At 50.9% G+C, this 18,129-nt stretch overlaps 1 protein-coding gene across 1 annotated transcript in view; it reads left to right on the plus strand.

Moving 5' to 3' along the window:
- The window catches only part of ESYT3 (extended synaptotagmin 3), a 57,077-nt gene that overhangs the window by 25,126 nt on the left and 13,822 nt on the right, over positions 1 to 18,129 (plus strand). The window contains 16 exon segments of the mRNA XM_032631587.1: positions 6,094 to 6,170; positions 7,740 to 7,806; positions 8,428 to 8,472; positions 8,474 to 8,494; positions 8,496 to 8,519; positions 9,007 to 9,027; positions 9,029 to 9,063; positions 10,486 to 10,606; positions 12,537 to 12,707; positions 13,397 to 13,479; positions 15,269 to 15,317; positions 15,564 to 15,653; positions 16,096 to 16,158; positions 16,248 to 16,310; positions 16,864 to 16,932; positions 17,477 to 17,563. Coding sequence (XP_032487478.1) covers positions 6,094 to 6,170; positions 7,740 to 7,806; positions 8,428 to 8,472; positions 8,474 to 8,494; positions 8,496 to 8,519; positions 9,007 to 9,027; positions 9,029 to 9,063; positions 10,486 to 10,606; positions 12,537 to 12,707; positions 13,397 to 13,479; positions 15,269 to 15,317; positions 15,564 to 15,653; positions 16,096 to 16,158; positions 16,248 to 16,310; positions 16,864 to 16,932; positions 17,477 to 17,563 — 1,086 coding nt within the window.

Raw genomic sequence — 18,129 nt, forward strand, 5'->3', positions numbered from 1 at the left:
CAGACTCTAGGTCCATCCACCTCATTACAGATAGCTCAATTTTGTTTCTTTTTATGGCTGAGTAATATTCCATTGTATATATGTGCCACATCTTCTTTATCCATTCATCTGTTGATGGACACTTAGGTTGTTTCCATTTCCGGGCTATTGTAAATACAGCTGCAATGAACATTTTGGTACACGACTCTTTTTGAATTATGGTTTTCTCAGGGTATATGCCCAGTAGTGGGATTGCTGGGTCATATGGTAGTTCTATTTGTAGTTTTTTAAGGAACCTCCATACTGCTCTCCATAGTGGTTGTACCAATTCACATTCCCACCTGCAGTGCAAGAGTGTTCCCTTTTCTCCACACCTCTCCAGCATTTATTGTTTCTACATTTTTTGATGATAGCCATTCTGAGTGGTGTGAGATGATATCTCATTGTAGTTTTGATTTGCATTTCTCTAATGATTAATGATGTTGAGCATTCTTTCATGTGTTTGTTGGCAGTCTGTATATCTTCTTTGGAGAAATGTCTATTTAGGTCTTCTGCCCATTTTTGGATTGGGTTGTTTGTTTTTTTGTTATTGAGCTGCATGAGCTGCTTGTAAATTTTGGAGATTAATCCTTTGTCAGTTGCTTCATTTGCAAATATTTTCTCCCATTCTGAGGGTTGTCTTTTGGTCTGCTTTATGGTTTCCTTTGCTGTGCAAAAGCTTTGAAGTTTCATTAGGTCCCATTTGTTTATTTTTGTTTTTATTTTCATTTCTCTAGGAGGTGGGTCAAAAAGGATCTTGCTGTGATTTATGTCATAGAGTGTTCTGCCTATGTTTTCCTCTAAGAGTTTGATAGTTTCTGGCCTTACATTTAGGTCTTTAATCCATTTTGATCTTATTTTTGTGTATGGTGTTAAGGAGTAATCTAATCTCATACTTTTATGTGTAGCTGTCCAGTTTTCCCAGCACCACTTATTGAAGAGGCTGTCCTTTCTCCATTGTACATTCCTGCCTCCTTTATCAAAGATAAGGTGACCATATGTGCATGGGTTTATCTCTGGGCTTTCTATCCTGTTCCATTGATCTATATTTCTGTTTTTGTGCCAGTACCATACTGTCTTGATTATTGTAGCTTTCTAGTATAATCTGAAGTCAGGGAGCCTGATTCCTCCAGCTCTGTTTTTCGTTCTCAAGATTGCTTTGGCTATCCGGGAACTTTTGTGTTTCCATACAAATTGTGAAATTTTTTGTTCTAGTTCTGTGAAAAATGCCAGTGGTAGTTTGATAGGGATTGCATTGAATCTGTAGATTGCTTTGGGTAGTACAGTCATTTTCACAATGTTGATTCTTCCAATCCAAGAACATGGTATATCTCTCCATCTATTTGTATCATCTTTAATTTCTTTCATCAGTGTCTTATAATTTTCTGCATACAGGTCTTTTGTCTCCTTACATAGGTTTATTCCTAGATATTTTATTCTTTTTGTTGCAGTGGTAAATGGGAGTGTTTTCTTGATTTCACTTTCAGATTTTTCATCATTAGTGTATAGGAATGCCAGAGATTTCTGTGCATTAATTTTGTATCCTTCTACTTTACCAGATTCATTGATTAGCTCTAGTAGTTTTCTGGTAGCATCTTTAGGATTCTCTATGTATAGTATCATGTCATCTGCAAACAGTGACAGCTTTACTTCTTCTTTTCCGACTTGGATTCCTTTTATTTCCTCTTCTTCTCTGATTGCTGTGGCTAAAACTTCCAAAACTATGTTGAATAAGAGTGGTGAGAGTGGGCAACCTTGTCTTGTTCCTGATCTTAGTGGAAATGCTTTGTTTTTCACCATTGAGGACGATGTTGGCTGTGGGTTTGTCATATATGGCCTTTATTATGTTGAGGAAATTTCCTTCTATGCCTACTTCCTGGAGGGTTTTTATCATAAATGGGTGTTGAATTTTGTCAAAAGCTTTCTCTCCATTTATTGAGATGACCATATGGTTTTTCTCCTTCAGTTTGTTAAAATGGTGTATCACTTTTATTGATTTGCATATATTGAAGAATCCTTGCATTCCTGGAATAAACCCCACTTGATCATGGTGTATGATCTTTTTAATGTGCTGTTGGATTCTGTTTGCTAGTATTTTGTTGAGGATTTTTGCATCTATGTTCATCAGTGATATTGGCCTATAGTTTTCTTTCTTTGTGACATCCTTGTCTGGTTTTGGTATCAGGGTGATGGTGGTCTTGTAGAATGAGTTTGGGAGTGTTCCTCCCTCTGCTATATTTTGGAAGAGTTTGAGCAGGATAGGTGTTAGCTCTTCTCTAAATTTTTGAAAGAATTCGCCTGTGAAGCCATCTGGTCCTGGGCTTTGGTTGTTGGAAGATTTTTTTTTTTAAACAGTTACTTTTTTTTTTTAATTTAATTTTGGCTGTGTTGGGTCTTCATTTCTGTGCGAGGGCTTCCTCTAGTTGTGGCAAGCAGGGGCCACTCCTCATTGCGGTGCGTGGGCCTCTCACTATCGCAGCCTCTCTTGTTGCAGAGCACAGGCTCCAGACGCACAGGCTCAGTAGTTGTGGCTCACGGGCTTAGTTGCTCTGCATCATGTGGGATCTTCCCAGACCAGGGTTCAAACCCATGTCCCCTGCATTAGCAGGCAGATTCTCAACCACTGCGCCACCAGAGAAGCCTTGTTGGAAGATTTTTAATCATAGTTTCAATTTCATTGCTTGTGATTGGTCTGTTCATATTTTCTATTCCTGATTCAGTCTTGGCAGGTTGTTCATTTCTAAGAATTTGTCCATTTCTTCCAGGTTGTCCATTTTATTGGCATAGAGTTGCTTTTAGTAATCTCTCATGATCTTTTGTATTTCTGCAGTGTCAGTTGTTACTTCTCCTTTTTCATTTCTAATTCTGTTGATTTGAGCCTTCTCCCTTTATTTCTTGATGAGTCTGGCTAATGGTTTATCTATTTTGTTTATCTTCTCAAAGAACCAGCTTTTAGTTTTATTGATCTTTGCTATCATTTCCTTCATTTCTTTTTCATTTATTTCTGATCTGATCTTTATGATTTCTTTCCTTCTGCTAACTTTGAGGTTTTTTTGTTTTTCCTTCTCCGATTGCTTTAGGTGCAAGGCTAGGTTGTTTATTTGAGATGTTTCCTGTTTCTTAAGGTAGGATTGTATTGCTATAAACTTCCCTCTTAGAACTGCTTTTGCTGCATCCCATAGGTTTTGGGTCGTCGTGTCTCCATTGTCATTTGTTTCTAGGTATTTTTTTATTTCCTCTTTGATTTCTTCAGTGATCACTTCGTTATTAAGTAGAGTATTGTTTAGCCTCCATGTGTTTGTATTTTTTACAGATTTCTTCCTGTAATTGATACCTAGCCTCATAGCATTGTGGTCGGAAAAGATACTTGATACGATTTCAATATTCTTAAATTTACCAAGGCTTGATTTGTGACCCAAGATATGAGCTATCCTGGAGAATGTTCCATGAGCACTTGAGAAGAATGTGTATTCTGTTGTTTTTGGATGGAATGTCCTATAAATATCAATTAAGTCCATCTTGTTTAATGTATCATTTAAAGCTTGTGTTTCCTTATTTATTTTCATTTTGGATGATCTATCCGTTGGTGAAAGTGGGGTGTTAAAGTCCCCTACTATGAATGTGTTACTGTCGATTTCCCCTTTTAGGGCTGATTAGTGTTTGCCTTATGTATTGAGGTGCTCCTATGTTGGGTGCATAGATATTTACAATTGTTATGTCTTCTTCTTGGATCGATCCCTTGATCATTATGTAGTGTCCTTCTTTGTCTCTTCTAATAGTCTTTATTTTAAAGTCTATTTTGTCTGATATGAGAATTGCTACTCCAGCTTTCTTTTGGTTTCCATTTGCATGGAATATCTTTTTCCATCCCCTCACTTTCAGCCTGTATGTGTCCCTAGGTCTGAAGTGGGTCTCTTGTAGACAGCATATATATGGGTCTTGTTTTTGTATCCATTCAGCCAGTCTGTGTCTTTTGGTGGGAGCATTTAATCCATTTACATTTAAGGTAATTATTGATATGTATGTTCCTATTCCCATTTTCTTAATTGTTTTTGGTTTGTTATTATAGGTCTTTTCCTTCTCTTGTGTTTCTTGCCTAGAGAAGATCCTTTAGCATTTGTTGTAAAGCTGGTTTGGTGGTGCTGAACTCTCTCAGCTTTTGCTGTTCTGTAAAGGTTTTAATTTCTCCATCAAATCTGAATGAGATCCTTGCTGGGTAGAGTAATCTTGGTTGTAGGTCTTTCTCCTTCATCACTTTAAATATCTCCTGCCTGTCCCTTCTGGCTTGCAGAGTTTCTGCTGAAAGATCAGCCGTTAACCTTATGGGGATTCCCTTGTGTGTTATTTGTTGTTTTTCCCTTGCTGCTTTTAATATGTTTTCTTTGTATTTAATTTTTGACAGTTTGATTAATATGTGTCTTGGTGTGTTTCTCCTTGGATTTATCCTGTGTGGGATTCTCTGTGCTTCCTGGACTTGATTAACTACTTCCTTTCCCATATTAGGGAAGTTTTCAACTATAATCTCTTCAAATATTTTCTCAGTCCCTTTCTTTTTCTCTTCTTCTTCTGGAACACCTATAATTCGAATGTTGGTGCATTTAATGTTGTCCCAGAGGTCTCTGAGACTGTCCTCAGTTCTTTTCATTCTTTTTTCTTTATTCTGCTCTGCAGTAGTTATTTCTACTATTTTATCTTCCAGGTCACTTATCCATTCTTCTCCCTCTGTTATTCTGCTATTGATCCCTTCTAGAATATTTTTAATTTCATTTATTGTGTTGTTCATCATTGCTTGTTTCATCTTTATTTCTTCTAGGTCTTTGTTAACTGTTTCTTGCGTTTTGTCTATTCTATTTCTAAGATTTTGGTCATCTTTACTATCATTATTCTGAATTCTTTTTCAGGTAGACTGCCTATTTCCTCTTCATTTGTGAGGTCTCGTGGGTTTTTATCTTGCTCCTTCATCTGCTGTGTGTTTTTCTGTCTTCTCATTTTGCTTATCTTACTGTGTTTGGGGTCTCCTTTTTGCACGCTGCATGTTTGTAGTTCCCGTTGTTTTCGGTGTCTGTCCCCAGTGGCTAAAGTTGGTTCAGTGGCTTGTGCAGGCTTCCTGGTGGAGGGGACTAGTGCCTGTGTTCTGGTGGATGATGCCGGATCTTGTCTTTCTGGTGGGCAGGTCCACGTCTGGTGGTGTGTTTTGGGGTGTCTGTGGACTTATTATTATTTTAGGCAGCCTCTCTGCTAATGGGTGGGGTTGTGTTCCTGTCTTGCTAGTTGTTTGGCATAGGGTGTCCAGCACTGTATCTTGCTGGTCGTTGAGTGAAGCTGGGTGCTGGTGTTGAGATGGAGATCTCTGGGAGATTTTCACCATTTGATATTACGTGGAGCTGGGAGGTCTCTTGTGGACCAGTGTCCTGAAGTTGGTTCTCCCACCTCAGAGGCATAGCACTGACTCCTGGCTGCAGCACCAAGAGCCTTTCATCCACACGGCTCGGGGAGGAGGCGGCCAGGGCAAAGAAAAAGAATTTTAAACTTAAAGTGTAAAACCAGGACAAAAATGAATGTTGAATAAATATGAGAACGTATGAGAAAATAAATCACAACAAGTTGTACTTTTACAAAAGCTGACATATCACACATATCACAAACGCTGGGAAAAGTTACATAATCATGTAAATGAACTGTTCAAGATATCCCTGTAATACTTTTGTTCCTGCATTTTTGGCTCCATACTCTTTGATAACCTTTGCATGTGACAGTGCATTTGTAAGCATCACTTTCCATGGAGAGAATAGAAGGATAATAGAATCTTTCCTCTAGTGTGGTCGATTGAATTTTTTTCTCCAACATTTTATTATGAAAAATTTTTGTTTGTTTGGAGAGGGAGGTATCAGGGTGCCGAGGATGGGCAGGGACTGCAGGGTGGATTTCTGCTTTCATGCCTCATCCCGGGAGTGCAGTGGTCACGCTGGTTGTTGTGGACAAAGGCCAGCTCTGGGCAGGGAGCCAGCAGCACCCCACCCCCTGCCCCCTGCCTGCAAGACCCCTGCTGACCCAGTCCTCTGGCATCTCTTCCAGTGCCCCAGGATCAACGGCATCAAGGTGCACACTAACAAGTGCAACCGGAGACAGGTGGTCCTGGACCTGCAGATCTGGTGAGCCCTCGTGCCCCTGGGGCCAGGTGTGGAGGGCGGGGGAACACTGTAGGAACAGCCAGGTTGAAGATGGAGTCGTAGGGAAACACTCATTTGGGGTGTGAAAGCCCCTCACAGCACATATGCCCCTTCATCCCCCTGGGCTGGAGCACAAGGTCCCTGCTGGGACGGGGAGGAGTGGCAAGAGAATGGATGGCCCCAGGGGAGCCACTACTGTCTGAGCCCTCAGCCCAGGCCTGGCTTCTCCCATAGACCAGGCACCAGGCGTGTTTTGGGTACCAAGGCCTGGGCAACAGAGCTTTCTTGGAGGCCAGGTCACCTGGAGGGTCAGACCAGCTGTCTCAGAGAGGATGTAGCAAGAGAAAGCAAGTGTGACGAGAAAATGTGGGGACTTGTGGTGCAACCCAGGGAGCTCCGAGCACAGGCTGTGAAAGGCCAGCAGGAGAACTGGGCTCTGTGGTACCTCAGAAAAACTAAAGGATGCAAAGACACACAAGTGACTTATTCAGTGTGTCGGGCAGGGGCATCCCTTTTGAATGAGGTTTGTTAATAGGCTTGAGTTAGAGAGAATGGAGATTCAATCCAGGAAGTCTTCCTGGAGGTGGTGGGATTTGAACTGTGCTTAAAGGACCAAGGATAAACTCCTGAGGTTCCAGAAGGTTGCCATTCACTTCCAGTGCCCCTGTATTTCCTGTCCTTAGCCCAGAGGCTGGCGCTGAGAACACGTTGGGAAGACAGGAGGCAATTCCAGAACACCCATCACTGTATGGGGGCTGGTCTCAAGTGTGTTGAGATGGTAATGGCAATTGGGCCCTCCCGGCCCCAAGGCTCTGCCACAAGATCCTGTGTGAATAGTTGGGGCACGTCAATGTCATCTAGCCCACGCACCCAGCTTTCCAGTCATCTCAGGGAGCCCCTGGGGTCCTCCTGCCCTTCCAGGGGACACTCAGCATTTCTGTGACGTCTGGCTCCTCTGCCTGTGCCATGCAGATATTTGATGGCCACCCTGTCCCTCTGCATCTCCTTCAGTCTTTTGATGGAGTCTCTGCTCTCTACTTTCAAGGGCACCCATTCTGGGCTTCCTGTGCCCATCGCATGGCAGGCGTTGCCAGCTGAACTCAGGCTTCTGAGAACTCGTTACGGTGCCCACCTCACCACCCCCAGCAGCAGCCTGCATGAATGGTGGATGGAGGCTGCGGGGCTGCTCTGTGTCTCTGGGGAAGAGGCCTGGGTAGAGATGGGGCAGAGGCATAGCAGTGTGTGCACCCAGACCCCCTCCTTCGCATCTGCGGGGTGTCATGGGGCGAAGTGGTGCCCAGAGGTCTCTGCCCTCGTGGGCAGAGGGGGAGATGCATGTGGGACCCCTGGGTGCGGGGACCCCGGGGGCTGGCAGTGTCTGCACAGAGCTGAGAATAGCCGAGGCTGTCAGGGAGTCCACATCCAGGTGATGCAGGGCTCGGGCTTGGCCATCTGGGCTTGGGCTGGGCTGCACTGGGCAAGTGTCCCAACCTCTCCTGAGTCGTGGACCTGCCCCTCCTCTCTACCTTCCTTCTCCCTCCCCACTTTCAGCTACATCGGGGACTGTGAGATCAGCGTGGAGCTGCAGAAGCTACAGGCTGGTGTGAACGGGATCCAGGTGGGTGGAGCCTGGCGTGACTGCCTCCAGGTTGTGGGTCAAGGCAGGGGAAGCGGGCTTATGCTGGAGGAGGCTGCAGCGGGGGTGTTGACACCAAGCACAGAGGCTAGTACCAATCAAGGGACTCCAGGTCCAAGATCATAGGGCCAGGAAGTGGTGGCTGGGTTTCACCACCCTGCCGCTCAGGACAGCCCCACACCTGCCTCTGTTCATCAAACCCCCCTGCCAGAGAGGCTTCGACTGCCCTGGGAAGTGAGAGGCTCTCTTTATTAAACGGTGCAGAGCCGATGCTGAGAAGCTGAGGTGGAAGGAGGAGATAGAGCTATTTTATGGTAGGAGTAGAGGAGCTGAGCTGGAGCTGGAAAGAACTCCTGGGTCCCGGCCATGGTCAGGGCTGCAGCCCCCAGGCAGCAAGGCAGTGGGGGGCAGTGGGGGCCAGTTTGTGGCCCTTGGAAACCGGCAAAGGGGTGGAAGCTGCACGCTGGCTTCTTTTCCCCGAGTGTGGTCCCTGCTGTGATGGCAGGTGGCCCTGACATCTGGGGATGGCTTGGGCATGAAGGAGCAGAGCAGGTACTGGAGGAAGGGTGGCTGAGGCCCCTCCCGGCCCTCTGTGCCATCCAGCTGCAGGGCACGCTGCGGGTCATCCTGGAGCCCCTCCTGGTGGAACAAGCCCTTCGTGGGAGCTGTGAACCATGTTCTTCCTTCAAAAGCCGGTGAGTCCCCAGGACCGAGGCGGGCTTGCCGCTCCCTGTGGGCCGGCGCTCGCCCACTGGGCCCAGGTACTGGGTTTGAGCCCAAGAACGCTGCCGAAGCCCACCTGGACCCCCCCATCTCATGTGCTCCCTAAGGTGGCCTGAGGTGCTTGACCTCTGCTCTCCCCGAGCCCAGGAAACAGGCCTGGAGAAGTGGCTGAGGTCACAGCGAGGAGGCTGTAACTCAGAGCCCTCGGATGCCAGGCTGGCCTGTGGCCATGCCCTCGGGCCGCTCCTGTGGTCCCGGCAGAAGCAGCCCTCCTGACAGCCCTGGTCCTGAGCAGGACTGCGAGGCGCCCTCACCCGCCTCGCCCCCCGCAGAGGGCACCGCCCCCCAGTCGGCTGAATTCTCCATGGGGGCGGAGGCGGGGGCAGGGCCCTTGGCAGAGGGTTCTCAGCCTGGGCTTCTGGTTCCTTCCAGCCTAACGGCCTCCCTCTGCCCCTGCAGCACCTGCAGATCAACTGGACATGCCATGACCAACCTGCTGGATGCACCAGGAATCAGGTAAGTGCCCTGTGTGAACCACCAGGCAGGCCCGAGGTGGGGCCCTCCGGGCCGTGCAGCCAGTGATGGGAACCACACCGTGGCTGTGCCCTCCCTCTCCCTCTCTGCACGAGGAGAGGGGTGGGCAGCTGCCCCCTCCAGGGGGATAGCATTGGTGTGTTTGGAGTGACACCATCAGGTGAGATGTCCTAGAGGAGGCCCCGTGGGCTAATGAGGGGCGAGTGCAGGTTCTGGAACCAGGCCAGCCAGACCAGCCTCCTGGCCCCCCCTCAGCCACTGTGTGCCTTTGGACAAGTGACTTCACTTCTCTGGGCTCTTCCTCAGTAAATAGGGAGCCTGGTTCCTCTGTCTTGAGGCCCCTGGGAGAACAGTCAGGTATGTGCGGGTGCTGGCACAGTGGGTGTGATACACACGAGTGTCCTCCTTGTCCACATCCACTCCCTCCCCGACCCAAGTGTGTGTGAGAAGCCCAAGTGGCTCCCGCCCAGACACAGACACTGGCATGGGAGGGGGCAGCTCTCACAGCAGAGGCCAGTGAGGAGGAGCTGGTCTGGGCAACCCACCTTCCTGGGGCCGGTGTGGTGCTGCGCTCAGAGCCTCAGGCCCGTGAGAGGAGCAGAGAAGGGCTCCAGCCCCGTGTGGACACACCTCCCAGGCGGGAGGGACAGTGGACCATCCAGGGTAACCCCTGGCTGGCTCGCCAGGCCCAGCAGCTGTCCCCACCTGCAGGGAGGACCACTCACTCCCTCACTGGGGACATTCCCACTGATCTTCACCCCCTGGGCGCAGAGAATCCAGTCATGCATTCTTTCACTTAGAAGATATTTCCTGAGCACCTACTGCGTGCCGGCCCACTGCCCCTGTCTCCCTCTACTGGCGAGATAGAGTCAGGCAATAAAGAAGGAGGATTTCAAGGTGATGTCAGAGAGTAGAAGGGCTACAACAGTGAACACGTACCTGCATTTACTGGGCACTAAGCACTGTTTCTCAGCACTTCACACGTATTAACTCATCCTCATAACAACCCCAGGAAGTAGGCATAATTATCCCACTTTAGAGATGAGGAAACTAAGGTGTGGCGAGATCCAGCAACTTTCCCAAGGTCACACAGCTTGTGGGTGACAGAGCCAAGATTCTAACCCAGGATCCATGTCCTCGTTCTTGGCTACCATGCTGTGATGCCTCAGAGAACAAAGCAGGATTGGGGTGGGGGGGCTCAGGGGCGGTCCAAAATATACACCCTACATCCTCCCCCTGACCCTCCCATCCAGGCAGGCTGGGGTCAGGGCTGCTCTGTCCCGAGATGGGCCCAGCTGGCCCCAAGCTCTGCTCCTGGTTCCAGCTCCAGGGATGGGCGGACAGGCAGGCGGCCTGGGGGAGGTGGTGCCACCCTCCACAGCTCTGCGTGCCCACTGTCCCCAGTGAGGTGTCAGACAGCATGCTGGAGGACCTCATCACTGCCCACCTGGTGCTGCCCAACCGTGTGACTGTGCCCGTGAAGAAGGGGCTGGACCTGACCAACCTGCGCTTCCCTCTGCCCTGCGTGAGTACCCGCACGGGCCGCAGAGCACTGGGCCCAGGGCTGAGGGACAGATGGGCCACGGAGATGCACCCTCAGATGGCGATGCTCACTTCCGCCCTATGAGGGCCTGGCATCCTATTTTATGGAGCAAAGACTGAGTCTCAGGAAGGTTGAATGACTTGCCCAAAGTCACCCATCTTGGGAGGGAAAAAGCCCAGGGAGCATTCCTTCCTGGATCCTGGTCCCCCCATGCGGCCTGTGTTGGGGACTGCGGGCGGTCACACTCGCTCCCGGGAAACTCCAGGAGCCTCCCATTCTCCCTCCAGGGACAGGAGGCTCCCATTCCATCCTTTGGTGGCAGGAAGAACGCTTACGTCTTCCGGGAAGGAGCCAGGACGTGGGGCTTCCTTGGGTGCTCAGCCCCACTGCCCCCGCCCGTCCTGGGAGCTCAGAAGGCCCCTGAGGAGGGGGCCAGCCCTCAGCGCTGTCCTCAGGAGGACAGCCACATGGCCTCCCTGCAGAAGGTGCCCTGGCCATGGGGCTGGGAGTCAGGGCCTCAGGAGAGGGGAAAGTGCCTATTTTTACCATCAGAGCCAGGTGTGAGGCATCAGGCCACACAGGGGTGACGCATGGCCCTTACCCCACACTGTGCGTTTAGCAGTCTCACTACAGCACCGTCACCTACATCATAGCTACTGCAGGACATTCTGTCCTTAGGGCATATCCCACTAGAGATGTACTGTCAAGTGGCTACAATTTAAACTCACTTGGAATACTTCCTCTCTGTGTGTCTGTGACAACTGGCCATGAATATTTACATTGATTTCCTTCCATTTTCTGTTTCTAGAGTTTAATTTTTACCTTAACTTTCTTTTACAATCATGTAAAATATTTGCACACTTCTAAAGGCCAGTGTGAAAAACAAATTGTACTTTAAGGAGTCTAGCTTCTACCACCTAGTCCCTCCTCCTCTGGTATTTTTCATTATTTGTTTTCTAATATGAGCACATACACGTATGACGGCTGTGGGTATGCATCTGATTACACGCATAGTCCCCCTTTCTTGGATGGACGGCAGGAGGCCACAGCTCTCCTCACCTTGCTGTTATCATGCATGTGTCATGAGGGTCACCCCATGACAGTGTGGTACGTGGTACTCCACCACGTGAATGTACCGCATCTATTCAACCAGTTCTCTACTGATGGATGGCTGAGCTGTGTCTGGTCTTCTGTTATTTCCAATTATGCTGTCATGAAGAGCCTTGTCCATATCTTTTCATGTTTGCCAGTATGTCTTTAGGATAGATTTCTAGACGTGGGATTGCTGGGTCAAAGGGCAAATGCATATGTATTTACTGATATTTAAAAGAAATAGTTCTAGGCCAGAGGCCTACTGGCCCCCTGAACTGTGTTTTTCCTGGTTCTTGTGCTCTGTTCTGACTTGAGACATAGCCTAGGGTGTGGGGAGTGGGGTGACTCAGTGCTGGGGCCTTTACGAGCCCAGGGACCAACTGCCGCAGCAGGCAGCGGCCACAGGGGTGTGTACACCTGGGTAGTGGGAAGAAATGACACCGGGCCTCAGTCTACGTGTAAGCTAGAGAGGGGCTGGAACGCAGGAGGAAAGCCGCTCGGGTGGCGTGGCAGTTGGCACAGGATGAGGACGTGGCCACGGTGGAATGGACCCTTCACGGGGCAGGCTGGAGGCACGGAGAGGCGGGAGGGCCGGGAACGTGGCCGGGCATCGTGGTGCAGTGGACAGAGCCCTGGGCCTTGCCGTCCCTTGCTGCGTGGCCCTGGCCAAGAGGCTGTCGTCTCTGGCTTCTGTCTCCCTGTCCAGACATGAGGAGGGTAAGGCAGGGCTGGGGTGATAGCTGATGGCTTGGGCTCTGATGTCGGGGGCTTTGAGGGCCCTAGAAACAGCTGTGAGGCCCGGGCTGGGGCATTTTTCCAGGGAGTGATCAGAGCCCACTTGCTGGAGGGAGAAAAGCTGGCCCAGAAGGACAACTTCCTAGGACTCCGAGGCAAGTCAGACCCCTACGCCAAGGTGAGCATCGGCCTGCAGCATTTCCGGAGCAGGACCATCTATAAGAACCTGAACCCCACCTGGAACGAGGTGTTTGAGGTGAGAGTCTCCTTAGCGGCTCCCAGCTGCTCTCCATGCCCTCCAGGGCTCCACTCTGGGTGGTTCTGTCCCAAACAAGGGAGGGCCCTACCTTCACGGTCCTCACACACCCACGGGCAACACTGGGCCACAGGCGTGGCCCTCGGGAACAGGCTTGCAGAGATGGGCTGCTCTGGACCCTGATGGAGGGCCAGCCTATTGACAGATTCCTACGTCCCTTCCCAACCAGAGCCGACTTTGTTGGAAGTTTTCAGATCAAATCAAAGAACATCAGGGGCAGTTCTGCCCCAGTCCTCTCAGCCTTCCCTCCCAGAGCCAGACCCCGGGAGCCTGAAGTTCTGCCTTAAGTTCAGCCACAATCCTTATCGTGTGAAGGGCAGGCCCACAGCCTGTTTGAGCGTTGCAGTTTGGAAGCGGCAAGCCCCGGGCAGAAAACACAGCAGCCAGCATCCCGAGCAGCCACCCTGCCCACAGGCTTGCACAAGCTGCCGCTAATCCTCCGCACCCCGCAGGAGAGGGCATCACTCCCCTCTTACAGGTGGGGTTCTCCAGGCACTGAGAAGGGCAGGACCTGCCCGGGGCTCCGAGCTGGCAGGTGGCAGAGCTGGAACTTGGCTCCCCGGGGGTCGTGCTTGAGGTCTGCTTCAGCTGTGTGGCCTGCAGGTCAAGTCACCTCTCTTTCCTTCCAGTTCATAGTGCATGAAGTCCCTGGGCAGGACCTGGTGGTGGACCTGTACGATGAGGACCCTGACAAGGATGACTTCTTGGGCAGGTGAGGAGGAAGGCCATGCTGGGCCTGGGGGCGCAGGGCTCTAGGGCTTGAGGCACAGGTACCCCTGCTTCCACCGCCCTCGCTGCACTCTGACGTGGTGACTGTACCAGGCAACCAGTCCCATCGTTCCGCACCGCTGCCACAAACCTCCCCCCAGATGCCTCCCGAGTGCCCAGCCCTGAGCGCCAGCCCTCTGGGGGTACATGGAGGGCCCCGACGTTTGTGTACCGTGGGCTCTGCTTTCTGTACTCCTCGTAATGCACCCAGAGTCCCCGTTTGGAGCAGTGGGCAGGGCCAAGGCTGGCATGGATGGCCAGGCCCCCGGTACCCAGGAACCATCTGCTCACTCTGAGCTGGCACTTGGCTCCCGTGGGGTCGTGCTTGAGGTTTGCTGCATCAGCCGTTGTGGCCTGCAGGTCAAGTCACCTCTCTCTCCGTCCAGTTCAGAGGAACACAGAGCCTCAGGGCTGAGAGAGGATTGAAATGATCGGCGTGGGGCTGGCTATCAAAACTCTAAATTTACATGTGTTTTGGTCCAGCCACCCCAATTCCAGGAATCTCCTATAAAAGCATTATACCTGAAATGTTTCTCTGTGGTGACAAACCAAAAAAGCTGGAAATGTGATTGTCCAGAGTCAGAGGACATTGCCTGAATGTTTCAACAAATGTGTCACTGCCAAACTACAGAATATCCCGCAGCTTTTAAAAATGATGAGTAGGATCTATGTATGTTGACCTCGAGGATATTCATTTCTGTCTAGGGAAGTAGGGGAAGCAGTTGGGAGTGACCTGAGCAGTTGATACATCTTTCCAGGGAGGATGGACATGTACGTGTGTTCGCATGTGCTCGTGTGGACGCTACACCGCTGCTCCATCTCAGAGGCTGGGGTTAGGAGGCAGCAGAAAAGAGAATTTTACCCAAATCTTCTTACTCCTAAAAATTTTAGCTTGTTTCTGTGAACAGGTGATTTTAAAAAATAGAAACAAAACAAAATGGGAGGGGAACAATCTGACCACCCGAGAAATAGCTCACCACCACGTTACTTATCATTTTTAATTTCTCATCTTAATGAAAGGAGTTGTGAGAAAGGAGTTGTGATTTTTGTAATGTTGCAGGTTAGAAGTGTGTCTTGTGGTCTGTGGTTTAGCTAACTGATTTCAAGTGTGTTTTGAGCTCAGGCACATTTCTAACAAAGTTACATGGAATTAATTTCCCCTCTGGCTCTCAGGACGCTCCAGTTGGGCTTGGGTCGGGCGAGGCGGAAGGCACGCCATGAATGTGTACCGCCTCTCACACACATGCCAACTATACGTAGCCCCTGGAGGGCATCTGGGCCAGTTTTGGAAAGGGAGGGGCATTTCTGGTTACTACAGCGACTGCGGGAGGTGGTGCCACTGGCATTTAGAGGACACACGACACAGAGGCTAAATTCCTGCAATGCGTGGGCAGTTCTGCACAGTGAAGACTCATCCCAGCCCAAATACCAACAGCACCCTCATTGAGCAATCCAGAGCCAGTGTGTCCAGCAGTGTCTGCTTGTTCCCCTCTGGGATCAGAGCCGCCTGCCTGCCCGGGCAGCATGCCCAGTGGGAGCAGCCCCGATGGTTAGACAGTCCTTCCTTTGCTTGAGCTCAAAGTGGTCTCCCGTTCATTCTTGGGATGAATAAGGTCCTCCGTCTTGAGAGTCCCACTCGGATATTTCAAAATAGATTTCAGAGTGGGCCTCCATGCCCGCTGCTTGTTGCTGCCTCTGGGCTGAGCTGACTTTCCGCTCCCTGTGTATTCCAGCCTGCAGATATGCCTCGGGGACGTCATGACCAACAGAGTGGTGGATGAGGTAGAGTTGGTGCCTGCAAACCCCTCCTTGTGGACAGCATCATTTCCATCCCAAAGTGTAGTACTTCTGTCCTTCCATAACCACCTCTCCTAGTCTAGAGCCTACCCTGTCTGGGCTGGTTCACCTCTTCCCTGAAGCCCCTATTAGGGCCCTACTGGGTCCCAGAACTGAGCTGCCTGGAGAGAGTCAGTAGCGTCCCACTGGCCCTTTCCCCAAGCTCTCCTCCCCCTCCCCCTCCCCCTGCAGTGGTTTGTCCTGAAAGACACAACGAGCGGGCAGCTGCACCTGAGGCTGGAGTGGCTTTCACTGATCACAGACCCGGAAGCTGTGATAGAGGTGAGTGCGGGCTGTCGTGCTCCCTGGCAGAAGGGGGGAGGGGGGAACTTGTGGCAGGTCTGGTCCATGTGAGAGCTGTGTGGGGAGGCAGGGAGGGAGCTAGAGAGCTGAAGCCACAGATCTTGCCCACAGAGTCCTCCAGCCAGCGCCACCTTCTGGGGAGCATGTCCCTCAGCCCTCATCTCCACAAAGGGTGGATGGGATCCTTAAAAGCTCTGTTAGTGCCCACCAGCCCGGTTCATAGGGAAGGCCACTGGTTCTGACTTGAGTCTGTCGTGCTGCAGTTGTATTTTCAGCCTCAGCAAAGAGCTAGGTTGTGAGGGAAGGTATGGCCAGTCTGGAGGGCAAGGGCTGGCTCTTCAGGCATGAAGAGGCTTCTCCTAAACCAGTCTGTGTCTCCTGATGCTGGCGGCACCTAGTGAGGGTTTGTGTCTGCTTGTAGGACCATGGTAGTTTTTCCACTGCCATTCTCGTGGTCTTCTTGGAGAGCGCCTGCAACCTGCCGGTGAGTGGTGACACACACACCCTGCCTTGTGCCCATCACGTTCAAATGTCCACGTGTTGCTCATCCACCCTGTTCTTCTCGTGCTGCAGAGAAACCCCTTTGACTACCTAAATGGTGAATATCAAGCCAAAAAGCTCTCCAAATGTGCCAGGGTAAGTGTGGGTGTGAAAGCAAGTCACACAGCTCCTTTTCCCCAGAGTAACCACAGCCCCGCGTCTGCTGGGCGGTGCCATGCACACACAGCCCAGGGCCAGTGAGTGCCACCGTTCACTGAGCCTGCAGTGAGCCAGGCACCGGGCTTGGCAGCTCATCCCCACATCTGCTATGCCTGAGTCCCATGGTGGCCGTGCATCCATTTTATTGCCATTTTAAAAATAGGACCTGGAAAGCTAAGTGCTTGTGCCACACAGCTAAGGGGGAACCAGAACTCAACTGTACCCTGTCTCCACAGCTCTAGGGAACAAGGGCCTGTGCCCAGCCAGGCCTCCCATCTTTAACTTGGAAGCTTCCCCTGGGGTCAACCCCGTCTAGGTGCTGGCACAGTGATGGCAGCCCGGGGCTCCTGGGAGCACCAGGGGAGCCTTCTCTCAAAGGGAAGTGGTTGGGTGGCCTCAGGTCCCACCGATGCTCCTGAGGGTTGAGAGGCAGGGTCTCAAGTTGGCACCGGGGGTGCCACCTCCATTTTGTGGATTTGTCCCCTCACAGAATAAAGTCAGCAGAGACCCTTCTTCCTATGTCAAGCTATCTGTAGGCAAGAAGACACACCTGAGCAAGGTAAGACAGCTCGGCGTGCAGCCGAGGACTAAGGAAATGGGCGGGTACCCCAACACTTCCGGGAGAGAAGCAAAAGGGAATTCGCTTACACTGAATGCCTAGTAGGTGCTGGCACACGATAGGCACTTTATATTACTCTGTCTTCAAAATAACCTCACAAGATAGTTTCACAGTTCAAGAATCTGGAGGCCAGAGATCAGTGACTCGCCTAAGGGCTAGAAAGCAGAAGAACAAGCGTTCAAGCTTAGGCATGGCTCTACGCCTATGTCCTTTCCCCCACCCCCAGCAGCAAAAGTCCCCCTGGAAGTGAGCTCTAATGCTGGTAGGATTTCAGCCCCTGTGAGATTTCCTGGCAAACTCTCCTTGCCTTTGAGTCTGACTGCCCTGCCCTAGTGCCTCCCACGAGCCGTAGCTTGTGCCATACCTGGGTGGACACAGAGAAGGCTCCCAATGGCACCAGGGGGCCAGAATGAGAGCAGAGGGTGCTGGTATCCTGCTCTGCCCAACTTGACCCTTCAGTGATCTCTCCCTCTCCTGTCCCCAGACCTGTCGCCACAGCAAGGACCCTGTGTGGAGCCAGGTGTTCTCCTTCTTTGTGCGCAACGTGGCCACTGAACAGCTGCATCTGAAGGTTTGCTTAAAGTTGGGCTCTTGGAACACAGCTAAGAGGCGTCTAAGCTAGGAGGGGTAGGGGGCTTGAGCAGGCTCCCCTGGCAGTAAAGTCAGGAGAGGATACTAAGGGCCCACATCTTCGTGAGCCTGGTGACCAAGGTCATTGGGTAGGAGGTTGTGGAAGGACGAACCCTCAAGTCCCTTGGTGCTCCCTGCCAGTCTCTCCAGTTATTACCTAGCACCCAGCGTGGCCTGGGTTGGAATCTACTCAGGACATTAATGATGATGTACTTCTTTAAAAAAAGATCTGTGGGCGAGAGAGATCTTCTTTACACCTGAGCAAACAGAGGCTCAAACGATGACTTGTTCAAGATCTCATGACCAACAAGTAGTAGAACTGGGGTCTTTGGGGACCCTCAGACCTGTCTGGAAGTCCCATCATAGAGCAGCACAGCTCATCAGTCCCTAAAGCCCTGATGGTCCCAGGCATTTGACAGACTTGCCTCATACAGATCATGGTTGCCTCTACCCTGAGTCACTCTCTTGCCCTGACTGAAGGCAGGGACCATGCCTGGTCCCATTTCC

The sequence above is a fragment of the Phocoena sinus genome, chromosome 4 (assembly GCF_008692025.1).
Source record: "Phocoena sinus isolate mPhoSin1 chromosome 4, mPhoSin1.pri, whole genome shotgun sequence".
Taxonomy (NCBI): Eukaryota; Metazoa; Chordata; class Mammalia; order Artiodactyla; family Phocoenidae; genus Phocoena; species Phocoena sinus.